General features: G+C 41.6%; 1 protein-coding gene across 1 annotated transcript in view; it reads left to right on the top strand.

The window, feature by feature from the left end:
* Positions 1 to 26,826, top strand: part of cdh23 (cadherin-related 23) — a 415,870-nt gene that overhangs the window by 27,460 nt on the left and 361,584 nt on the right. Inside the window, exons 2-3 of the mRNA XM_062463257.1 lie at positions 594 to 697; positions 3,879 to 3,953. Coding sequence (XP_062319241.1) covers positions 613 to 697; positions 3,879 to 3,953 — 160 coding nt within the window. The 5' untranslated portion in view covers positions 594 to 612. The remainder of the gene's footprint in view (positions 1 to 593; positions 698 to 3,878; positions 3,954 to 26,826) is intronic.

Genomic DNA, 26,826 nt, shown 5'->3' with positions numbered 1-26,826 from the left:
TTGGGGGGGGTTAGTGATATATTTTGTGCGCTAGAACGGAGTGCAGTGACAAGGAGTGATTGACGGCTAATGTTCACCAATCTAAAATCTGCACTAAAGTTACAAACGTAAAGATGAGGTGTAGTTGGTTATGTAACGTTGGATAGAACAGTGGACAGGTCACTGTTTCAGCTCACAGCAGGCATATATTGTGCAGTAGGGTAATTAACAAGCGTTTTGTAAAGAAATTAAAACAGGTTGCACCATAATGATAGTTTGCACCTGCACAAATGCTTATAAATATATTTTGAGTTTTCTTTTGGTTGCGTATGCAACCAAAAGAAAATGGCACAATTTCAAGTCCTGGCTTGAGTTATTCAGCACTGTAGAGAGAGAGGAAAAAAAGAGTACTAACAATTACAATAGGCTTCCTCATACCGGCAAAATCCTAATAATAAACTAACATTTACAATAGGTTTCCTACTGCCGGAGGAATCCTAAAAGTCTTGCAAAAAGGGCACGTGTATAGTCAAAGGAGAAAAGGGCAGGTTCTTGAGCATCTGCACATCACTGAAGTACTTACATGTGTATTTGTGCATGTGTGATTTACCCAGTGCGGAGCAGGCCCCAGTGATGTCGTGGCATGTGGGTCCTGGTGGCAGGATGACAGGAGTCAAACTCCTCCTTACCTTCTTCATCCTCCAATCTGTCTGCGAAGGTGAGGCTATTCAACAGTCAAACTCACGCAGACACATGCTCATACACACATATACTCGTCCACCTAACGTCCTCTTAGTTTATAGTGCTCAAACCCTGAAATGCTGTCTTTTCCTAATCTCTTGCACTCCTCAACCAGCCACTTTACTTCTTTCTTTCCCCCCTTTCCTTCTCTCTGCCTTGTTTCTTACTCACCCTCTCTCACATCCCAATTTTTACATTACTTCATCCTCATCCTCCCTTCCCTTTTTCTCACCCACTTTTCTTCTTCTACACCTGATTACCCACTTTTACAAGATTTCCTGGCATGGTGTATGTGTTTGAGAGAGAAAAGGTGTGTGTTTGTTTGACAGAGGAGGTATGTGTGTTTGAGTGTGTTTAAAAGAGGAGATGTGTGTGTTATGTGATGCTGAGTAAATAGCTGGTGACAGTCTTGCTTTGACAGGCAGGAGACACCTCCAGTAACCCTGCCAGAAAAAGCAACAGGACAATGTATTAAGTGAATGCCACGACCACTTTGGATCAAGCCCAATGAGTTTATCAAGAGCTTTTACTCTGGATTCCTCCACTCTCTCCACTCCTCTCTCTCATCTCCTCTCTATTTAACCCATTTGCACACTGATTTGATCATGTCCTTTCTCAGACGTCTCCCTGAGGAGGCAGCTTGTCCAGCAGGTTAAATGCTGTCTCGAGGCCTAGCTTGTGTGCTTCTCTGGGTAATCCATCCTTATCCAGGTGGCCGAGCACCCACCCATTCTCCAAAATATGAAAGTGCAGATCCAGATGCAGCTTGTTGCTCCCTTAAACACCACACCTTAGAGCATAGACCCTCAAAGCACTACTCCCTAGTAGTGTTGTCACAAAACTAGTACTCCCCGACCAAGAATGTACTCAAACAAAAACAGTTGTATGATACCAGGATGTCTTTAGTTACGGTAGAGTCGGACGCTGACAAGCACAGTGTTCGCAAAAAAATCTCACCAGAAGTCGCTAGCAGCTCTCTGAAAAGTCTCGATTACATTCTTTATCACTAGGTAGGGTGACCAGATGTCCGGATTTCGTCCGGACAGTCCGGTTTTCCAGCCCTTTGTCCGGACCGCTGTTGCGCGTCTTCCTTTTTGGCCTTTTGTCCTCCTTTTTGACCCTTCCTGCCTCTGCCTAGGCTTTCAGATGCCAAAAAGAAAGACCTCCTTCAAACCTACGTGGAGTTCAGAACTCCACTTTGCCACTAAGAGCAGCAAAGATCAATATCGTGCCTTCTGTAAGCTCTGTCGCATTGATATAGACGTGAGTAGTACGGGGAAAGGGGCTTTAGAGCGGCATGCCTGCGCTAGGCAACGGCACAAAGATAATTCTAGTTCTGCCGGGCAGGCTTAACATAATTTTTTGCTCCGAACACAACAACAACATAAAACAACCGCTGATGAGCTGACCAAATTATATTAATTTCTATTACAATTGAAATAGTTTGGGGAATGGTAATGTCTTATATTCGTATTTATCTTTTGACTAAACTTGTCTCACCAAAGACAACAGAAAATCAGTGCACTTGTATTGGATTTGTATTCAAATTACAAATGTTGACTTACTAAAATGACTAATGTTATTGTCTTAATTTCATCCTAATGCCCCCTCCCCCTTTTGACCCTTTGTCCTCCTTTTTGGACCCGTGTCCTCCTTTTCAGGGTCATGCTTCTGGTCACCCTATCACTAGGGAAGACGAAAAGTCGCAAAATCTTGATTAAATTGGCAACACTGGACAAGCAGCTAATGCTGCATGGGCTCCAATAATAGTTTTCGTCAAGAAAAGTATGGAAATAATGTGGTTGTGAGACAGATGACAATGAGAACATCGTTGATCACAAGAAACCAGTTTGCAACCATTACCATTCATGACCTTTATGGTTTGCAGCATACTGCAAATGCAATACCTAATACAAAAGGAGAGGGCACAAGAATCAGAATCAAAATGAGCTTTAATTGCCATGTACGTTCACACAAGGAATTTACTGTGGCAGAAAGGTGCATACAATAAACATATACGGATCTTTAATATAAAAATTAGAGAATGTACAATAGTCTATACAATATTCTAAACAACACTAAATAATGTAAAATATAAAATAAGATGTGCAATGTGACTGGTAGAGACGAGATGACTTATAAGTGCAATAAGTGATGGATGGACTTAAATAAATGAATTTGTTTATGACAGTGGGAGTCCGTAGCCTTGCTGATGAGGCCAGTCCAACAGGATTAACACATTTTTACAGAGGGTTTTAGATGACATAATTTGCTGAAATTTGTGTTTTGGAGTTTGGAATGTATAATCGTAGACTCCCACCACTAGATGACCACCCCTACAGCACCACCCCTGGTGCACCACCACTAGAGCATCACCCACAGAGCATCACGCCTCCCCCCCCCCCCCCCCCCCCAGAGCACAAACCCTTACATTACCACCCCAAGAGCCCCACCCCTAGATCACCACATATAGATCATCACCCCTGGAGCATGACCACCTGAGTACTACCTCTAAGAACACTACCACTAGAGCACCACCCCAAGAGCACCATAGAGTGTGGCTATATTTCTGGCACCCGCTAAGATCCCCCACTACGTGGCGTGCTGGCCCTCTACTGAACAGTGTGCGGCGCCCTACCTTTCAAATCAGTGATTGATTCTATCAAGGGCATCACATCAAACGGCCTCTTCTAGATCACGCATCTCTGTGGAAAGAAGTCCGCCAGGCTGATCAAAAGAAGTCTGCTTTGTTCCGTGATCATTTGGACAAAAGAGCTTGATCTGTTGCCTTTCGCCTGGCCGCCAGCACACTGCCCAGGCCCCCATACTGCCCAGGCCCACATACACAGCATGTCAGACAACTGTATTTACAACCTAGGGGTGACAGATCTGTTTACAGACAGATCCAAAATCAAGTTTTCAAAGGCAAATTCTAAACACACATACAAGACAACAAATAGAATACCACATCCATGGACTCTTGGAGTATATGTTTCCTCTACATTCACTTGGAGCCAGTAGAAGACAGTGTCGTCATACCAATAGCTCTCTCACAACATGCAGTTTATTGCACCAAAACAGTACTTTCACCATTTGAACAGTGATGGATCTATATTAGTAAAGTCATTGGAATATTTTGAATATTTCTCTTTTCACAGCCTCAAACCAGCCTCCGCGCTTCACCAACTACTTCTTCCAGTCCTACCTGCTCATCTACGAGAACACGGCAGTGGGTGAGTCTCTGTCCTGGTGTGTGTGTGTCTATGTGCTTGTGCGTGTGTGTTTGTGTGCATGTAATTGTTCAACTATTCTTGAGGGAAACAGAAATAGCAAGAGTAGTAAACAAAGGTAAAATTGTACTCCAACATTGTCTTGGTCCTCATGTTCAAATACTATTTCTATTTCAGGGGGATTAGGTTTATAGTTCGGGTTAGGATTGTGAATGTCTGTATGTGTGTCTGTCTGTGCGTGTGTTTGTATGTGTCTGTATGTTTGTTCAGATGATATTGTAGGAAAACCCCCACAGCCTTGCAGCGCTGGGCTTAAGGGAATGCATAGATGATGCAAAACTGCAAAAACAATGGAAACCTGGCACCCCTCTGATCACTGTCAGTGTCGCTAGAGGCCTCAGTTGTGTTGCAAACATCACAAATGTTGTTGTGTCTGGGTGTTTCTGGTGGCACTGGTGTACATTCCAGACAGAGATTATAAATAGTTTTTCTGTTCATTTTTGTTCATGTTGGTGGTTTAGTTGATTGACAATTGGCAATTTGAGGATATCTACAGTAGCTTTTATTCCAGAAGAAGGCAGTAATTTTAACACCTAGTGGCCATATTATCCTGTACAATTTCTTCCCTACCCTCTTTTCACTCATAATCCAAGTCATGGGGTCTTCACTGCATGTGCATTGCATATTTAATTTGCCTCTTGGGGGGGCAACAAAGGTTATTCTAAAGCAACAAGACCCACGGCCCATATCATTAACCTGTGTTTTCCCTCCCCCCACCATGTCACATATTCACACACATCTAGCCTAAGCCATCTCTGTAGACATAGTGGCCGTATTAGCCAAGGGCAAGGCAGTTGTGTGTGTGTGTGAATGCGAAATTTCCCTAACCACTCTCTCCAGTGTGCCCTCTGGCCATGAATCACAGTGTCCTCTCCCTGTATGTACATCTGGAACCCCCCCCCCCCCACAACACCATTGGTTTTTAAGGCCGTCAGTCATGTCCCCGGTGCGACCTGTGATGGCTTATTTAGTGGGGTGATTATGAGGGCGAGCTGAGTGATTGGACAGAGAATATTAGTCAAGACTATTATTCATTAGCTCAGCAGATGTCCTCGTCCAGCAGACCTCGAAGTTCGTCCACATGTTGTCCAATGAATCAAGCCAGAGAAGAGGCGTGTCACATAACATGGGTTTTATGCAACTTGTGTGTGTGTGAACAAACGCCCACAGGAGGGCTTGAAGGATATACAGACATCCCCCATCCACATACTCTGGACTTTCTATTCCCCCCTCAGCAAACATACTATTTTTAACTTGTTAAAATGTTGGCTAAAATATGCTATTTCTAATTGTTTTAAAATGTTCCTTGATTTCTGGAAATCATCTCACGACCCCCCGAGATCATCTCGCGACCCACCGAGGGGTCGCGACCCCCACTTTGGGAACCACTGGTGTAAACCACCTGGTGGGAGGTGGCAAGGGCACATGTTAGGGTTGGGTGATAAACTCTTGGCCCCTTATCTGTGTGCCCATGAGTGTCATATTACATCCCTCTCAATGCCTTGTGACTCAAACAAACGGTGCTGGCGCTTCTGTCAGAGCTCTGATCTGAGGTGATGTGGAAGTCTGGTGTGTAGCACATCCTTACATCACATCCTTACCTGGGTGTGTAAATGTGTGTGGGTATGCCTGCCTATGTGTCAGTTAGTGTGTCAGTGTTCTGTGTGTATGTCACATTGTGTTAGTGTTCTGTGTGTTTGTGTGTGGGGGGCTTATACTATTCTTGTGGGGGCCAGAAGTCCCCTTTAAGAATAGTAAAACAGGGACAATTTGAACATATTTTCTTGGTCCTCACAAGTTCAAGTGCTATGTTGTAAGGGTTTTTAGAGAGTTTCAGGTTAGAAGTGTTCGAGATTACATTAAGGGTTGGGGTTAGGAGTTAGGAATAGTTTTAGGGTTAGGATCAGAATCTAAGGTTAGGTTTACTGTTCAGCTTAGGTTTTTGGGTTAAGGTTAGTGTTTGGTAAGGGGTTAGACAAAACAGGATTTTGAATGGGATTGAATTGTGAGTACCCGCAAGAATAGTAGTACAAACGTGTGTGGGAGACCGCGTTCTAATGTAGTTTAAGGTTTTTATTTAGCAAACACTTATTTACATTTACATTTAGTCATTTAGCAGACGCTCTTATCCAGAGCGACTTACAGTAAGTACAGGGACATTCCCCCGAGGCAAGTAGGGTGAAGTGCCTTGCCCAAGGACACAACGTTGTTTTGCACAGCCGCGAATCGAACCAACAACCTTCTGATTAATAGCCCGACTCCCTAACCGCTCAGCCATCTGACCCCCCTTATTTATCTAAAGCGACTCACCGTTCTGCAGCCAAATGCTCTAACCACTGAACTATACCACCCCCCCTCCCCCCCGTTCTGTGTGTGTCCGTGTTCTGTGTGTGCTAGTATTCTGTGTGCATGTGGCAGTGTTCTGTGAATGTATGTGTGTTAGTGCACTGTGTGTTTGTATTCTGTGTGTGGCCACCAGAGCGCTAGGATCATGTGTGTATTGTGGGTGTCGGGTTGGGAGGGAGGGGGTGGAGTTGCCTGTTTATATTAAATAGCTGTTAATTGTGTTCACTGTGGTAGAAAATGCGATGTGTAATTAGGCAGAGTGGCATCTTTGATGAAGCGCTCTCATCTCTTAATCCACTTTGCCCTGATCTAACAGACGAAATCCTCTGCTGGATAATTAGCTTGTGTGCACAACACTACATTTGTTTGGAACATGAAACTTCCATTCCCTGCTTCAGTGATCGGCTAGATCCGTCTCATAGTCCATGCTCAGGCATTGTGAAACTGCACTGAATTTATTCCGCTATTAATGCCCCAAGCCTGTTTAAGAATGTTATATTTTACCATGACAAAGAATTAATAGTTATGCTACAGGTTTATATGGATTTAGGGTATCTTCGGTTCAGTATGGCACTGGAAAGGGTTTACTTTGGAGAGGACTGCAGAGGATACACTATGGAGACACTCTAGAGCAGGGGTTCTCAAACTTTGTTTTTTTCTCAAAATGTCTCAAATGTTCACCCCTTACATGGGTGAACATTTTCCTAGGACCCCCCCTCATAATCATAACACCCATTCAGAATACCCTTTGTGCTCTTAACTGGACACAATATGCTTGTTTTATTGGTGCAAATGGTCCCCATCTGTAGATTATAATATATTTGTAACTTTTTAATGATACAGCACAATTTTCCAATGTTAAAATTTATGGCAAATTATTTTGCGGACCCCTTGGCCTTGGTTCGCGGACCCCACTTTGAGAACCACTGCTCTAGAGGGGTCATTGGAGATTCTGGAGAGGGTTTCACTGTGGAGAGGGTTTGCCATGGAAGGCATTCACTGGACACTCTGGAAAGAATTAACTGTGGAGAGGGTTCACTAGGGATGGGACGTATGGCACTGACGCATCGATGCTTGTGTCGCAAAACCAATACGCAGTTTCGAAAAAGTGTTTTGGAGCTTGTATCAAATTACGAAACCACGTGATAGATGACGTTCAATGCTTCAAACGTCCCAAACTGGTTCGAAGTTTTGCAGCTCTTCTGAACCAGAGCCATAGAGGGAACGAAGCCACCGCTTCTTGTTAAAGACAAATCTCACATTGCCAGAGAAGCAGCACAAGGCATCGCTCGAGTTTCTTCCATGAGTCATTATTATTTAACCAAATCCGTATTGTAATAATTATAAATCCGTGCACTTGAGTGTTGTGTTGTATTTCATTGAAATGAAACGTAACATGATAGGACTAGGTAGGTCTATACAGTGCCCAGAAAACAAATGTTGATGATTCGTCAACATTGGCAACAGTAATAATAATTTGTAAAAATAAAGTCCCCCCAGTTCACAATAGGCCTACATATCACAAATGTTAAGAATAAGAAAAAATCTGTGTAATCTAGTTTAATTGATATAAAAACCGTATCGTATAAAGTCCGTCCACCCGCATCGACAAGTAACGGCTTTTTCGGTGGTGTAGCTGGTTAAAGCGTTGTACGACTATGTATTAACTAGAAAGGCATTTCCTGCTGAAAATGCGTTGACTGAATAGCTCTGTCTTGTGACTCCACTAATCAGCTAATACCAATCACCTGCGTGAGACTGAGTGGTGCGTGTCTGTCATTGCCACGGTGATGGTGCAGCTATGATTGCTAACGTGCTGAGGGCAGAGAATAACAGAAATGTAGCTAGAATCCACACCTCAAACAAGTTAACCTAGACGCAAAACTATACGTCCAATCCCAAAAATACGGATATTTTCCGAGACCCAAGACTCTGCCGAAACCAGAGATGTCCTTTATATTTCTATGCGGTCAAAAATACGACTCTACCGGCAGTTTCAAAATCTTGTTCTTTTTGCTTTCTCTGACGATTTTGTCACCAGATTTGCATTGGTCTCTATGGGGCGAGAGTTGGACTTTGTCTCGCTTTCGTGGGGCTCTGAACAAATGTGTACGTCTGTTGGATTCAACAGACAACTGTCTACGACCAGCACAAAATTAGCTATCTATTGATCCAAAAATGAAGCATGAAGAGCGAAAATTGTGGCAATGCTGGCAAACTAGAAATATTTTTTCAACGACATCCGAACCTGCCCTCCACTCTAAGCGTTTCAGTCTGCACTCTAGGGTTTCACGTACACACCCATGTAAATCTCAGAAATGGCTTGAAAAAGTCATGAAACATAATCAGTGATATTGAAAAAAGTTGAATAGATATCAAAAAGCTGAATTATTAAAAAATAGTTTAGGGTTTTGTCAACATTTTAAAGTTTAAATGGTGGCTCTAGCTGAAAGATTGAGGAAGAAGAAGGATTTGGAAGTTGAAGAAGTTTAAAGAAGTTTGAGAGGATTTGAAAGAAAACTCCATTGGAAACCCATGTTAAAAATATTATGAATATTGATTTATATTAATTCAAGCATAAGAGGTACAAAGCTGAAAAGTCATAGCACCCATGGCCTGAAACTGCTGAATTTTTTTATAGCTGAACGGTTTTAATAGCTGAAGATTTGAAGGCGCTGAAAGGTGTCTTGGAAGAAATAGAAGAAGAAGTTGAACTAGAAAGGCATTTCCTGCTGAAAATGCGTTGGAATGCTGAAAAATGAAATTATTTTTCTTAAATTGCAGAAAATACAGAAATGAGAAAATACCCGCAAGCTGAAATGAATGTCAAGACATGTGTGAGTCACACAAAAGAGGCAGTGTGGAAACTGAACTGCATCATCTAACAACGCTAAGAGCTGAAATACAATGCGGGAGAATCTGAAAGCTGAACTGTTAAACAGAAGAAGAAGTAGGCCTAGGCTAGCTAGTCATAAAAAGAATATTATAGTCTTATCAGCTGAAATTATAGTTGGGATAGTAATAGCAGTAGCAGATGTGTGCATTGAGTGCGTTTACTCGGCTTTCTTAGTAGGATTCAATGTGTTGATGGAATGAAACATACAGCAGTAGGGCCGATACAGGAAGACACGGCGACACTTTGTTGCAGAAGGATGATGGTGCAAGTTTTGTCCGTGGAGCATACAACGATTAATAAAAAAGAATAATGTAGACCTTCCGAGCAGTGAACGGGACTGCACCCGTCTACATCAAGTCTCTCCTGCAGCCTTACACCCCCACCCGTCACCTACGGTCTTCTTCAGACAACCGCCTGGTGGTCCCACTGCTCAAGACCGCCCGGTCCCAACACAAGCTCTTCTACTGTCTGGCCCCCCAGTGGTGGAATCAACTCCCCACCTCCATCAGAGACACTGACTGTCTCTCTCCACCTTCAAGAAAAGGCTCAAGACGCACTTGTTCCGGGAGTACAACGGTACTTAGGAATGGTTTGCTTGACCCGATGTTAGTTTCCTCAAGGATCACAATGACTCTTGCTTAGAGACTTGTTGCTCTTGTGGTTAGTGGTAACTGACTTAAATTTTTGTACTCGCTGTGATATATTGTTTTTATTATTGTTGCTTGCTTTTTCCACAGGTACACTTGCACTTATAGCAGTTCATGTTGTTTAATTGTAACTTGTTTAACTACATGCTCTTATGGTTCTTCCCTTTGGCACTTATTTTTGGTTGTTCACAATGTGTGCTTCATGTTTTGGCTACTCGCAATGTTTTGTGGCTATCTCGTTGTTATGATCAGTGACCTAGGCACTTTGTAAAGCTCTCTCTTGGAAGTCGCTTTGGATAAAAGCGTCTGCTAAATGAATAAATGTAAATGTAAATGTAGACGCGTTTATTGAGTAATCGCATAACTAATTACACATGTAAACGGAGTAATCGTATTATTGGCATAAACCGACAATTGCTAGTAATCGGGTTTCTCATGGTCAAGTAAACCTACCAATCACCTGTGTGAGAGACTGAGTGGCGCGTGTCTGTCGTTACGGTGATGGTGCAGCTATGATTGCTAACGCGCTGTGGGCAGAGAATAAGAGAAAGGTAGCTAGAATCCACACCTCAAACAAGATAACCTAGACGCAAAACTGTACGTCCAATCCAAAATCTAAGGATATTTTCCGAGACCCAAGACTCTGCCGAAACCAGAGATATTCTTTATATGTCTGTGCAGTCAGAAATACGACTCTACCTGCAGTTTCGAAAACGTGTTCCTTTTGCTTTCCTGGTGCGTGTTTGTTTGGTTGTCACGGTGATGGCGCAGCTGTGACGGCTAACGAGCTAGGCAGAGAGAAAAACGAACATTTACCTAGCATCCACACCTCAAAACAAGTTAACCTAGACGCAAAACTATACGTCCAATCCAAAAAATAAGGATATTTTCCGAGACCCAAGACTCTGCCGAAACCAGAGATGTCCTTTATATTTCTGTGCGGTCAGAAATACGACTCTACCGGCAGTTTCAAAATCTTGTTCTTTTTGCTTTCTCTGACGATTTTGTCACCAGATTTGCATTGGTCTCTATGGGGCGAGAGTTGGACTTTGTCTCGCTTTCGTGGGGCTCTGAACAAATGTGTACGTCTGTTGGATTCAACAGACAACTGTCTACGACCAGCACAAAATTAGCTATCTATTGATCCAAAAACGAAGCATGAAGAGCGAAAATTGTGGCAATGCTGGCAAACTAGAAATATTTTTTCAACGACATCCGAAGCTGCCCTCCACTCTAAGCGTTTCAGTCTGCACTCTAGGGTTTCACGTAAACACCCATGTAAATCTCAGAAACGGCTTGAAAAAGTCATGAAACATCAGTGATATTGAAAAAAGTTGAATAGATATCAAAAAGCTGAATTATTTAAAAATAGTTTAGGGTTTTGTCAACATTTTAAAGTTTAAATGGTGGCTCTAGCTGAAAGATTGAGGAAGAAGAAGGATTTGGAAGTTGAAGAAGTTTAAAGAAGTTTGAGAGGATTTGAAAGAAAACTCCATTGGAAACCCATGTTAAAAATATTATGAATATTGATTTATATTAATTCAAGCATAAGAGGTACAAAGCTGAAAAGTCATAGCACCCATGGCCTGAAACTGCTGAATTTTTTGATAGCTGAACGGTTTTAATAGCTGAAGATTTGAAGGTGCTGAAAGGTGTCACGGAAGAAATAGAAGATAAATAAGTTGAATAAAGATTCAAAGAACAATACTTGGAATGCTGAAGCAGCATTCCAACAACTAGAAAAGGCATTTCCTGCTGAAAATGCGTTGGAATGCTGAAATATTTTTTTTTAAATGGCTGAAAATACAGAAATGAGAAAATACCCGCAAGCTGAAAGCTGAAATTGATTTAAAAAATGTGTGATTCACACAAAAGAGGGAGTGTGGAAGCTGAACTGCATCATCTAACAACGCTAAGAGCTGAAATACAATGCGGGAGAAGCTGAAAGCTGAACTGTTAAACAGAAGAAGAAGTAGGCCTAGGCTGAAGCAGCATTCCAACAATAACTAGAGAGGGTACAATTTCTGGGGAAATTGTAGGGTGTGCTTGCTTGCGTCGGTTGCACAGGGGTCCGTTTTTGAATGACATTTTTACAACTGATATTTCTGTATATTTTATATAAAAATGCATACTTAATATTTATAAAGATTACATAGATTTAAAAGCATTTTTTTTTGCTGCTCATTTACAACTGAAAATACGAGTGAAGTGTAGAATGAAATAGATGTCTTCTCATTTCCCCTGCAAGAGGCAGCCTCAACGTTGAATCAAAACGAATAAATTTGGCAGACCGGTGTAAAAATTGACCTAATCTCTATGACTTAAACGTCATTTTAAGTTTTTCCCTTCTCATGATATTTTCAGGCATTTAGCCTACTCATTGCATTCATTCATTAATAAAGAACCCCCTGTGAAGATTATTCTACGACGTTACCCGGCAGTAGAAGATGGAATCGCGATTCAAACAGTACCATCTGCTAACTGAAAATATGCCCCCCAAAACGTAAATAAGCTTGACATTCATTTAGTGGAAAATCGCTCATTCATAAAAAGCTCACTGGTAGCGATCATTGTCAGTAACAACGCAAAATGAGATATAGCCCTGTGTGGAGAAGCTGCCCCGGTAAATTGTACTACTACGGCACAGTACTAGACTACTGCTGTGTTCGTCTTGGTAGCGATTGCGTTGGTTGAATTGGATTTAACGTTCCGTTGTACGGTTTAAGCTGAAATTAATTATTTTCATGAACAGATTGACAACGTTTAGGCTGTGGCAATGAAGTTCAGGTTAGTAGTTAGATAGACTTTTGATTTAAGTAAGGGGAGTGCCGAACATGTTCTGTCGCCGTTTGACTTCCTAAACAGCTGTGTACTGTAGATGTTTTTGTAGTGTGTCTCGCGTAAGCTACAGCGTTGCAGTGAGCTACACTGGTTTGAAACCACAGGTAATGGTAATTTCACCAACAAATCGTTTACTAATGTCATAATAAATCCTACAACGAAAATGTATATGTGAGGAATGTTTATTTTAACGATTGAAAACAGATAACGCTACATCATAGACCACTGTAGTATGTGTTGCCCGGGCAACACAGGCTAATGTCATGATGCTAATACTTCAGTGAAATAGTAGACTACCGTTTCCGAAAGTAGATGTAGGTTACTTCTTTAATAATATCAGCTTATACTGTACATTACACATCACAATTGTGTCATATCACAAAGTAAAATGAGTAAATAGTTATCACCCTGGCCTCTTTGCTTGTGGCGTTTCTGCAGCTGCCTTGCAGTAAAGCTATAGTTAGCCTAGCTATCCCCCAAGTTAACAGATGCGAAACGAATGTTCTGCCAAAGGTAGTCACGCGTGTTTTCGTGACGTTAGTGACGTAGTGACGTTAGTAACGTCAGTGACTGTGGCTAGCAAATTAGACACCGTTAGCTTCACTTTTCGCCACAAAAACTTAACTTAAGCCCAAACCATGCAACGGAACGTAAATTCCAATAGAAGCAACGCAATCGCTACCAAGACAAACCTTTTGACACCGCCGTTGTGTATGTAGGCCAAATATTGACTGAGTTTTAGGGGGGCGAAAATAAACAATAAACAATAAATAATATATATGTGAGAGAACAAAGGTTGTGCTCTCGCCGAAGGCTTGAGCACACCCAATAAGTTGAATAAAGATTCAAAGAACAATACTTGGAATGCTGAAGCAGCATTCCAACAATAATGCGTGTCTAGATACCCGAGTTCGCGCCCCAGTGCAGGGAACCTCGGAAGATATTCTTTAACTTTTACTGTGAGAAAATGACTTAATTCTAACGGCCTACAGATGTATCACAATATTTTAATGTGTGAGCACTAATATCGGATAAAAATGAACACATGCAGCCTTAATTAAAATATTAAATAACGTAGGGTAGTCTACCGTCGGAGACAACCACTACGCCCCATTCAGCCAGTTTAATCGGCTGCTAGATGACGCTGTTCATTTTCAATGCGCCGATAGTTTGGCTCTTTGGGCTGGCACAATCCGGAAGAAACCACCAAAGCTTCACAAGGCATCGTTCGCCCATCCCTAATTGTACCCTCTCTAGTTTACTGTGTCGTCTCAGTTACACTATCAGGGGTGGAAAATACTGCGACTTGCTAAAGTAGGCAAATGGCTAATAGAACATACCATTTCATAATAATTTCAGTAAATCAAGCAGCGCTGCAAGACCCAGTGAAATGTTATATAGCCTACAGCTAGCAAACTAATGTTAGCTAGCATCGACATTGGCTAACTCAACTTCGGTAGGCTATCCTCAGTATTTGCAAGCTAGCTAAACATATACTATATCTAAAATAATTTTGTAGACATAACAATGGATTTTGCCACTAAATGTTGGTGTTAACTTTAAATTTTTTCAAAAATTTCCCTTTCTACCCGACAGAGGCTGATTTACCAAGGGATCCTTTAAAAGGTGTATACTTTACAGTTGAATATTAGCTGATATTTAAAGTGTAACTGAACTGATTTATGAAATACGGCTCATATGCGTATTAAAATAAGATCACAAAACTATCTGACAAGTAAAAGAGCAAAATGTTTATAAATAAAAATGTTTTAAACTTTACTACTTAATAGGGATGTGCATCTACATCACTGAGGACGATGCGATACACATCTTGATGCACTGCCAACGATCCGATACATTAAAGATACATCAAAACAACTACTAATGCGATACGATACAATTCACCCCTATTGCGATGCAGTGCGATTGGACACGATGCGATTCAATGATATGCAATGCAAAAGAATATGATGCTATGCAACTTAATATGGTACATAATGATTTATTTCTTTGTCAGACAGCAAATCATCAATTAACTGAACAAGTGAAAGGTTTACTTCACATATTAAACAAAGTCTCTGACAAAAGATAAAATAACACCAGGCCTGGACCTTGCCTTAAACCAGTCCTTCTTTCCTGTTGTATGTGTTCTCTGAATGTAAAAAAGGGTAAACTATTACTGGCACAAGCTGCTGTACACAGCACTCATAACACCACACACTAAATTGAACATCCTACTTTAAAGGGCCGATTGATAGCAAAACCGATTTTACCTTGTCATAGTTGAAAAATGACAGTTTGGTGTGTAAAATAGACATACAGTGAACCTCAAAGTCCATGAAACCTCTTTCCTATCAAAATGTCACTTTTTGAAACTGCAACTTGCAAACGCTAGCTTTTGAAACAGTGCAAGTTGTGACGTCACAACTTGCAGCATCAACTTTGTCACGCCCCTAAATTTACATTTACACGCCCTCTTGTTTTCTGGTCCAGGAACATAACCGGAGGTCGCGTAGATCTCCGAAACTTTTTTAGCGCGCTGCTCGGTACTTCCACAGGAATTACAAATAAGAAAGTTCTTCTGAACACTTTTCACTATCTTCCCAAAGAACAAGACACTAGACAGGCATGGCTGATGTTTATCTATGGGAATATCCCTATTAAGTAGGAAGTATTAATTTGCTCGGACCATGTCACCGAGGACACTTTCGAAAACCTGGGACAATGTAAATCAGAATTTGCTATGAAGCTGTTGCTGAAAAGAGGTGCTGTTCCGACCTTAGGTTGATCACAACCGCAAGCTGTAGGATGTTGTCGTTAACAGTTACTAGCAATGCTAACGTATCCTGCCTGTATCTAGCATCGGTAGAATGTGTGATGATTTAGTTTATTGGCAATTGGGCTAACGTTATTTCTTGTTCCTGACTGTGTTTCATTCAAATAAATAACCTGTGTTGTCATGTAAATCTACAATTCAAGATGCATGTTTGTCCAGATCTATTTTTCAGCAAGATAGCTAGAGCTAACTGAAGCTGAGTTGAATCACGATAGTTTGTTTGGTAAGCTGTAGCTAGTGCTAACGTTACCCACCTAAGTCGATCCTGTTTGCTTGCACAGGGATCTTCTACGCTAGAGCTACATTATAGACAAACATCTGCCATGCCCGTCGAGTCAACGTTAGCTAGACTCTAGCTCATCTGCTTTTTATTAACGCTGATTTGCAAGGAATGCTAGAACAGCTAGATAGCGAAAACGCCTAGAGTAGGCATGTAAACTAGTTTAGCTTGCTAACGCAAGAGCATAGGTAATGTGTGATGATTTAGTTTATTGGCAATGGGGCTAACGCGTTATTTCATGTTCCTGACTGTGTTTCATTCGAATAAATAACCCGTACATGTAAATCTAAAATTCACGATGCATGTTTGTCCAGATCTTTGGCAGGTTATTTTTTATCTAGCTAACTGAAGCTGAGTTGAATCACGATATAGTTTGGTTGCTAAGCTGTAACATTCTACCCACCTAAGTCGATCCAGTTTGCTTCGACAACAGAAGTGGAAACAACTAACGTAATCATTTCAAATGATATCTAGTCAATCTGTTGAAAACAGTGTTGTGTAGATAGATTTATTTGTACGTTTTTATTTCAAGTCTCCACCTTCGTTGTTTCAGTGAGTGTTGGCCATGTTGCGTCTTTGCTCCACAGCTTCTCTTGTTGTAAACCAACCAATCAGCGTGCAGCTCATCTATATATTCATGAGCATACCATAAAAGGCGAAAACCTATCGTTTTTTCCCGGGAAAATTTCAGAGGATGTATCAGGGGGCATAGAACAGCACCCGGGCCATTTTCAGCCCAACCAATGTTACATACCCTATTCGGAGACCTTAAGGAACAGTGTGAAATACCCCAAAAACCCAGTCAATCACCCCTTTAAGGTTTTTCTCAACGACTCAGCTATCTCTTGTCTTTCACTGTGTGTCACTGAACAACAAAACTGATGTTTTACATGAAATTAGAAGACAGAACTTCTTAAAGCAGTAAAAGTGAGATTTTTTTTTAAATTCTGTTCAGGTAAGTTAAACTCAACATAACCGGCTTTCAAGTTTGGGTTACTTACTAGTTGTAATCGCACCCATTGCAAGAATTTGTCGTTGTGGTACCGTTTTAAATGAGACCAAATGAGTTCGGCTGAAACTGAAATAGAAGATGCCCTGTCCACTTATAAGTCCGACATCTGGCAGCATTTCAGTTTTCCAGTCACTCGACAAGAGGATGGTAAAAAACAAACAGACAAAACACAAACTGTGCGTAGATACTGTAAAAAAATAAAATAAACTGACACACACATCGGCGAACATTTTTTTTTTTTACAGTATTTACATGCAGTTTGTGTTTTGTCTGTTTGTTTTCACATTGGGTCACATTTCATTTCCAAAGTGCATTGATGTCTTTACATTGATACTCTTGATCTGCTTACCTCTCCAGTCCCTCCACACTGGCTCTGCTTGGTGCTCCCAGTAACATATCCACACTTCCATGATGGACTTGTGTTCTGCTTTAGTCAATCATTCCTTATCTCTCCTTTAAGTCTCCCTCTATCCCTCTCTCCCCTCCTCTCCTTCCAATCCTCTTCCCCATTCTCTCTCCCAGGAAATAATGGTTTCCACGGTTCAGTGGCATCTGCAAACACGCCATCCATCATGACGCAGGGGCACGCCGAGTTACACAGCACGTGACATATTAGCTTGGGGCCCGTGTGCCCACCGCCCAGCTCAAACCCCATTGCAGCACCACAGGCTCCAGCTAAAGCTTCCTTTAGCTTTCATCCCCTCCTCCATCCTCCTTACCTCGCCAGGCCTGTCTGTGTTCACATCTCTCTTTCATTTCCATCTGCTGTATTAGGATAGATTCAGGTTGCCTCTAGCTAGCTGTCATTCCTATAAGTGTGTAGTGAAGTGCACATTCGTCATTGTTAGAGTATTTCAGTCTGTGCCCGTACTGAGTTGACTTACTCAGTTGCCTTGAGGACAAGCAACCAGGAAGGTGGTATGCTGATGCCCAGTTTCAGATGTTTATGTAGCATTGCTATGGACCTTACTATGACTAAATGTAAAAATGACTAAATGTACTGAGGGAGGACATCTCCAACATCACCTCAGCCTTGGTCTCAAATCCACCGGACCTGATAAAATTAATGTCAGGAATCATGTTCCGTCTTTTTCCATGTGTCTTTCTCTTATCCACTCGGTCTTCTGTCTGTCTCTCTGGGTCTCTCTCTTTCTCTCTGGGTCTCTCCATCTCTTTATCTCTATCTGGGGTTGTATTGGCCCTTTGTGCTCTTTTAAATTTGCCTCTGTGCCTTCTGTTGTCTGTTGCGTGACATGACGCACACGTTTTGTTCAGCTTTGGCTGTGTGTGATAGAAAAAGACAAACAAACATTGTTTTTAGCTATACATGTTCTTTTTTCTATCTCCTCCTTTCTCTAGTGTTATAGTTAATTGAAAGTGTCTGTTGGATTTGGGTGAGGAATCAGGTAAATGTTGCCACAGCACCCAAGACTGAGCTGACAGTGAGATAGAATGTGTAGATTACCTGACCACTACGGGGAACAAACACACACACACAACACTATGTTTAAAATAAGATATTGAGTTTAACAAAGGGCAAAGGAATAGTTGTGTGTGTGAATGTGTGGACTTGGATTTGGGTGAGTTTTGTGTACGTGTGTAGGTGGACCCTAGCTTTGTGTGTGTGTGCATCTGTGTGTGTTGAAAGTTGAAATATCCCTACCAACATTTAGACCTGAAATAGCGGCTACAATAGAGAACATTTTTGAATCCATTACATTGGGCTGTCAAACACTTGATACTCAACCAGAGAGGGTTACTGGTCCCTACAATCTGGCTCATTGCATTCTGTAAGGTAGGTGTACTGCACATGAACAGTTTCTGCTCACCACCACCTTGTGAGCAGTGGCGGCTGGGAAGCCCCCGTGAGGCGGGGGGGCCCCCACACCCTGAGAGCCCCAAGTTTCAACTGCCAGGTAAAGGAATTCCGTAATGTAGGCAACGTAACAGATCCACTTCCATGGGCTAAATAGTCTCAAAAAATATGCAAGCGGTGCACATTTGGGTCTTTCTGTGAATTATACATATTTGGAAACTACAAACTCTCCTGAATACAAATCTGTTTAAATCACTCAGATATCTTTATCACAACTGAAGTTACATAATTTAAAAGTTGACCTGTGTCAAAAAGTGATAAGGGAGAATTGTATTCAAAGATTCCACTCCGTTTCATTCTTCTGTGGCGAATATGGAAAGGAAATCCTTTTGTTCGTAATCACGTTGTGAATGTAAATGTCAGTTTAAGTATAGGCTACATAATAACTTCTCAGCAAAATTATTTTTAAGTTTAACAGCCTGACTTCCTTGATCAGTTGTTTGGGGCTGCTGCAGCGCTCAAAATAGCAGGCAAACTGAGCATTTGATTTGAAATGTCTTGGAAATCTTGCTAGTTGTCCAAAAACCATTCAAATTAACTGTTTTTCATAAGTAATTAAACACTTTTTGTAGATTACAATGAAGGTTATGGTGTTAAGTATAGAAAACATCAAAAATCTCAATGTTGACAGAAAACGATTTTCGATCTTTTATGGCTTATAGCCAACAATGAGCGGCCGCGACATCCAACAGGTTTCCGCAGGACGCCACACAAATAGGCTGCTGTTGTTCTTTTGTTATTTTTAAACTTCTTTATTTCTCTCTCACATTGGATATAGGCTATATTTAAAGGTAGACAGCAATGTATAAGATAGGATGGATATACATTTTGAGTGGATTTAGGGGAGGGGCCTCGGGCTCCGACTTTGCGGGGGGGGGGGGGGGGGGGCCTCTGCAAAGTCCCGGCCGCCACTGCTTTTGAGTCAGTGTACTATGATTGATGTTGAGTAAATCATTTTGTCATAATATAAGAGCAAGACTTGGTTTAAAAGGAAAAAAACAAATCATAACATATCTGCTTTCCTTCAGTTCTAATCAAGAGTAAGCTAAAAAGATGTCAATTATTTTGCCACACCCACTTTCAAGAATTTCTTTCTTCTGCCTTTGTGTTAGAACTTTGTGTAGAGTTACTTGGCTAGCTAGCTAGAAGGAGGATACATTATAATATTAATTGGATAAACCCACATACCATATTTCTTCGATTAAACGCCGCCCTCAAATAAACGCCGCCCTTGAATAAACGCTGAACCAAAAATGAACATTGTGTAATGAACGCCACCCTCGATTAAACGCTGCACCCCAAAAAAACGAAAATGGTTATTTAATTGGTTAAATTAAAACACAGTATTTATTACACAACTAAATCACAAGTGTACTATAATTCCTTCGAAAACTGGCAGACAAGTGGCTTTCTTGCTACAGGTTTATTTGAAGCTTCTTCTCCAAACCCACAGTATAACGAGAAAATAACGACCACATTAGCTTAATATGAACATACAATGACGTGCAGCATGTAAACAACGTAAAATACAGACACAAAACAACATACCTCATTGGCTGCATGCTGTACACAAGGGAATAGAGCTCCGGACGTCACGTGACTTTACTGTTTACGTCGCCATTTTGGCAGGAAAGTAGTGGCTAAAATGAACGGCGCCAGCACGGATTTCAACCTGTCCAAGTTCACTGCGCACTTTAATTCAAAAGACATAGGCAGCTATAAAGCAAAACTTGATCGATTGAACATTAGTGATCCATATAATGCCCCCGGAGCTATTTTTACATTTACATTTAGTCATTTAGCAGACGCTCTTATCCAGAGCGACTTACAGTAAGTACAGGGACATTCCGCCGAGGCAAGTAGGGTGAAGTGCCTTGCCCAAGGACACAACGTCAGTTGGCATGACCGGGAATCGAACTGGCAACCTTCGGATTACTAGCCCGATTCCCTCACCGCTTAGCCAACAGACTCCCTTTTTACGACCTTTACGAGTGAAACGGAAGGCTTCCCTGACCTTCTGTATCAAGATATTTACAACTCTCTATCAACTTTCATTCGTCCTACTCTGGAAAGTCTTTGAAAGCCTACAAAAGCCTGGAGGGATATAAATGGACGCAATCAGCTGGATTTGTGATGAATACTCAGCTTTGAAGTCTACCGACTACAAATTGCTATGTGTAGCTAACGTTAATGCAGTCAGTTTTATAACTTGTATAGCTAGCTAGCGTTAGCAACGTTCGTCAACGGTTAGCTACTAACGTTGGCTAACATACATTATATCAGTGCACTTTTCATCACAAAAAATGCCATTACATATTTATTACAGATAAGTCATTCCAAGAGACTGAATGATCCTCAGTTGAAGCCATAGGTGGTTGTCAGGAATTATAGGGTTCTTCTCTCTGGATCTTAGGAATCCTATAAAATGCTCTCCCTTTATTTTTTCCCCAATGGTTCAGGCATCCCGGCCCACAGCAGCTATCCACCATGTTGAATCATGTTGGAGCTCTATAGCAGTGGTCAGTGTCAGGGCCAGCAGGGCCTTCTCTGCTGGCCCTGTCAAAATCAAAATTATATTTTTTCATAATTAAATTAATGTGTGTCTGAACGTGTCTGAAATCAATAACTTTTTCAGTACGTTACAATTATATTTCCAGAAAGAATATGATTATTTTTTCTGAGTTGCTGGATTTTCCATGTCATCTAAACGCATCACAGCTCCATGGACCAGCACTAGTAGCATTGCTAGCCTTTCGTTGAAGCTGCCATTTCCCATTTGATTATAACTTTGACTGACGTGTGTCATCAGCCAATCGGAAAATTGGAAGAATTAGTGACATGATACTTTTATAGACGCATTGCTGTGCATGCCATGACCGACTGTGATCAGCCACGCGCTAGCTCCACAATCTTTGAAAATTCTGGGCTAAATAAACTATTTTGGGACAAGGTTTTCTAACAGTTCTGAAAGTTTATTTTCACTAATTATTTTGTGGGTGATTTGTGAGACGCTAAACTTTGACAACATGTAGGCCTATGCATTTTCAGTATTTCAACATAACTTTCTGGAGGGTTTAACATCTAGCTAGCGAAATCCTAACGTAAACAATGTGAATCTGATAGCACATAAACAGGCTAAATAGCCTCAATTTCAAACATATACGTAATAGCATGCCCCATCCAATTTCTGAAAATATGTTTATATATTTAAAACTATTTCTGTAAAGAAACTCACCTTTGAAGTAGCTAATTTCCAGTTGAAATCCAATGCGTACAAGACGGTTGAACCCCTGCAAAATCTCTTCTGAAACCCCAGTTTCAGCGATGCGTTGAAATGGGCATGAGCAAAGTTGTTGCTCAGGGGCAGAATGAGGGGCAGGTTTGCTAAGGAATAATTGTAATATTCTGTGATGACTTGTCTTTGGAAATGAAACTCGTAAGAGTCGCTTACCTTTTGGTCACATTTAACAGTTTTGTATTACAAAATTATTGGAGCACAAATTTGCATTGTGTGTCATACAGCTTTGGTGTGCTATACAAAGAATGTTTGCTTAATCATGTTACAAATCACACATTGATTGCTTTTGTACATGTTTATAGTAAATAATGAAAGACTAAATTATATTCAAAATTCAGTCTTTTCACTCTATTATTTATTAAACCTATGTTTCTGCATATGAGAAAATTGATGACCAATGACATGCTGGGGCTGAGCTGCACATGAATTACATGCATTGTCTACATTTATACGTGCTGGGTGCAACATTTAGTATTGTGTGTGATTGAAATTCATGTAGACTATGGCTACTTTGCAAAAGTGTCAGAACTGAGAGCAATCCAGTGTGATCTCTCCATCTCTGGATAAACCACTATATTGCACTCGAGATCCGTTGTCCTGCAACCAAAGAGCGACTTAACGGCAACTTAACCCATGGTACCAAAATTAATGTATCCAGCCGACCAAGGTACAACGTCACGGCAACGTTGTCCACGGGACCAAAAAATAACGTAACCAGCCGACCGAGGTACGATGTCGCGGCAACGTTGTCCATGGGACCAAAAAATAACGTAACCAGCCGACCAAGGTACAACGTCGCGGCAACGTTGCCCACGGGTCTTAAAATAACGTAACCAGCCGACCAAGGTACAACGTCGCGGCAACGTTGTCTATGGGACCAAAAAATAACGTAACCAGCCGACCAAGGTACGACGTCGCGGCAACGTTGTCCATGGGACTAACTGGCAACATTCCCTTTATAACGTTGCCACGACGTTGCCAGAAGGTAACGTCGCGGGTTACCAACTGAGCACTTACTGGCAACGTTGCCGCAATGTCATGTGTTAGCTGGGAGAATGTTTCGGCATGCTGCTTCTTTTTTCTACACAATGTAGACACACACTCGGCTTCAATTTTACACTAGGCTTTATGTTTGACCTCACTGCAGCTACGATTCACTAAATCTCTCTTACTAATTAAACGCCGCCCTTGAATAAACGCTGCACCAAAAATTATCATTGTGTAATAAACACTGCAGCGTTTAATTGAAGAAATACGGTCATAATAATTCATAATAATTCAATTTTGTATTTTTTTTATTATTATTATTTTTAGGGGTGCTGAGATGAAATTTAGGTGTGCTTGAGCACCCCTTAAAAGAGTCTAAAATCGCCAATGATTCATACTGACTGATATGAACCAACAAGTTCAGTGATGTGGAATGAGATCGGGAGATTGGTAAACTAGCTTACCGGTAACTTGCTTGTTGGACTCGCTGCCTTGTTATGTTAATTTAGGGGCGACATAGCAGGTACCGTGACATAGAGGAGAGTGGACAAAACGCACAATTAGTTCGAGCAATCACAATTGGGGTACCTCTGCATGCAACATCAGTTTTTGAATGTTTTAGGACAACTGTAAACATGTCGCTGGCCACAAAAACATCAGACATGGTCAGGTCACGACATGGATCGAATGTGGCACACCTGGTGGTGAATTCCCCACACCGCAGAAACCCATAGAAGGCCGTGAAAAACTCTGACTCAAGTAGAGTGTCGACGTAAGGCCCGAAGCACCCTTGTCTCAGATTGGACACCAGTATGTGCAAAATGGGTAAAGTGATTGGTAAAATTTATCTGGACGCTGCTTCCTTAGCCTATGCAAGGAAGTAATGCTATTCCCAGCAATAGGCGAATTTGCCACTGAAATCCCTTGCACGGCTGTTGTAACCGAACTATTTTCCACCAGTCTTTGCGTTTTTTGACATGCCGCACTGCATTCTGGGTACCCAAGGGCGCTGACGCTGATTATCTAGCTGTGCTCCGACTGCGTGATATGACGAAATGCTAGTGATGCGCTAAGGTCTCGGAGTCTCCTGCATGAACCAGTTCTGCCCGATTAGCAAGCTGTTTGAACAACAAACTCTGATGCTAGCAGTAACTGAATCATTGTTGAACATAAGGTTTAACTCATGTTAAAGCACAACTCCGTTTGAGTGAAATAGGGTAATAAACTGTGCTGCTAGGAAGGTGTGCCCCGACTGCGTGATATGACGAGATGCAACACAAATCCAACTATAAATGTATAAAAGAGAGAGTTCCAATCAAATCAGATTTTTTATATTTTACCTAGAGGTTTAAAAGGCTACCTTTGCTTAACCCTTGTATTATCTTCGGGTCATTCTGACCCATCAGTCATTGTGACCCACCGTCGTATTGCGACAACTTTACCGCATACAAAAACAAAGTGAAGTATTTTCTTTTAACTGTCGGGCTGTCTCAGACCCCCCACATCGCGAAGGTTAAAAGAAAATGCTTTTTATTTGTTTTTGTATTGGGTAAAATTGGGTAAACACAACAATGGTTCGTTGTGAACCTTTGGGTCATGTGACCCGATGGCAGCACAAGGGTTAAACTGACATGCACCAACTCAGAGCAGAGTTTCAACATCCATTTACACATTTAGTCTCTTTTTTACTCTACTCTTAATTCCTACCGGAGAAGGAACCCTAATAATAATAGGAATACTAACTAAAACAATAGGTTTCCTCCTACTGGAGGAACCCTAACCATTCTGGCTGACAGTGTATGGACAGCTGCCCCATACCCTAAATGTACAGGTTATGGAAAGATTTCCAATTAACATAGTCTGCCTCCACAGGTCCAGACGGGGCTTGGACAGTTGCAGACTCTGGCTGTTTGAAGGGCAGGGGCGGAAAAATGTAAAAGGCTGCTACTGCACGACATGGGGTCTCACCAGTGTAACAATGGGAATGGGACAACACCCCAAGTGTCGTCACAGCCTCACTTTGGGAAAGCATGCCCTAGTGGGCACATTGTAGGGGAGACTGTTGGGCACAACATCTAATCGTCTTCTTTGGAAAGGGCACCATTTGGGACACTGTCATGTAGGGGCAGCAGAAAGGGCACTTCTTAACAGCACCTTATAGTGTGCTGCATCACATTTTCTCTACTATAAAGAAACTCATTAAGACATGTTTTGAAATTTACAGAGGGCACACTATCATTTATTGCGTTAAGGGGCATCCTGGGCTCTCAAGCATATTTCCCTAAGTGAATGGCAGACAGTAGGGCACTTGGTCTAATTTTTGCCACTCTAGAGGGCATTTTAGAAACGCTTTTTCAACCCTGAGGGCAGGGCAGTCACCCCCTGAGTTTTCCAATGGGCCTGGATACACCCATGGGGACAGTATATTGCACCTGTAACATTGGGTAGGCCAGAAGGAGGCTTGTCAACATATAGGCTACTTTAAACAATGAAAATACAGAAAATATAAAAGGTCACCTTGATTCTTTGTGTTTCAAGATTACCTGGAAAACTAATGAAAATATTCAGGTACCGCTTTGGAGCAAGGTATACCCTTCTTATTTCCTGGAATAGTTGCCTTTGCTAAACCTTTCTAAGTCACCAACCCTGTTCAAGAATGTCCCACATCCAAAGACACACAGAGATGCAGACAGACTGAACAGTGGTCAAGGCTTGGCTACAGTGAGTTTGCTTCCTTGTGTGTGATTCCAGCAGACTACATAGTCTAGGCCTACCTACATAGACTGCATAGTCTACCCCCTCTCTACTATTATAGTCTACTACTCTCCTTTCTACTACTTTCTACTAAAGGCCGAATTATACTACTTCGACTCCGTGACAGACAGACGGACGGAGTCGGACGGATTCGTTGAATTTATAGTACTCCAAAGGCTGTGGGTGCTGAATACAATTCACTGCCAGAAGAGTAGGTGGCGCTGCACTGCGATGCTAGCTAGGTTATCGAAAAGTCGGAGCAAATTTACAAATTAGCCGTTTCATCAATAAAATAAGCACATTTTTAGCAACTACACTGCCCTTTTATTGTCACATTCTAATTCAGATGCTGATTTACTTGTACTATTTAGCTGAAATATGAATTGTAAACTTACAGCAATGGCGGTCAAAGGATTTTGTTCGTCTTTTTGGTCAGGGCAACCCCGCCCCTGACACAAGCGGTTCTGAATACAGACCAATCACAGCCAAGGGGTATCCGTAAAATGACGGACTAGCGGACGGATAGTCAGGAAAATCAGGAGGTGCACGTAGAGCTCTCCAAGGGGCTCGGAGAGGGTGTTCCACATCGGAGAGGGCGTTCCCTGTGTCCGTGAAAATGGAGTAGTATATTTCGGCCTTTAGGATGGTAGGTTACTGTGTTCTTTGCCATCCTTAAGAGTTGCTAAAGTGCTTTTCTATATGTATATATTTTTTAAGAATGACTAAAACTATCTCGATAAACTATGCTGGGCCTGCTGAACCTATACCTCTTCCACAGATACTGGTCAGGGAAGCATTACTTCTGTCTCTGAAGACCCTTGGGGCTGGTGGGATAAACGCTCTTTGTATAATCTGAGCACCTTCATCCACAGGCTTGTCGAAGAATGGATAATTGATTGTAACTTGTCTAGACGCTCTGCTTAATTTAGGCCTTATTTTATATCAATTAACTAGGGCTGTCGAAGTTAACGCGATAATAACGCGTTAACGCAATCTCACTTTAACGCGATTTAAAAAAATAGTGCCGTTAACGCAGGTTTCTT

This window comes from Osmerus eperlanus, chromosome 6 (assembly GCF_963692335.1).
Source record: "Osmerus eperlanus chromosome 6, fOsmEpe2.1, whole genome shotgun sequence".
Taxonomy (NCBI): Eukaryota; Metazoa; Chordata; class Actinopteri; order Osmeriformes; family Osmeridae; genus Osmerus; species Osmerus eperlanus.
The sequence above is the reverse complement of the archived record's forward strand: the minus strand, read 5'-3'. Positions and strand labels throughout refer to the sequence as shown.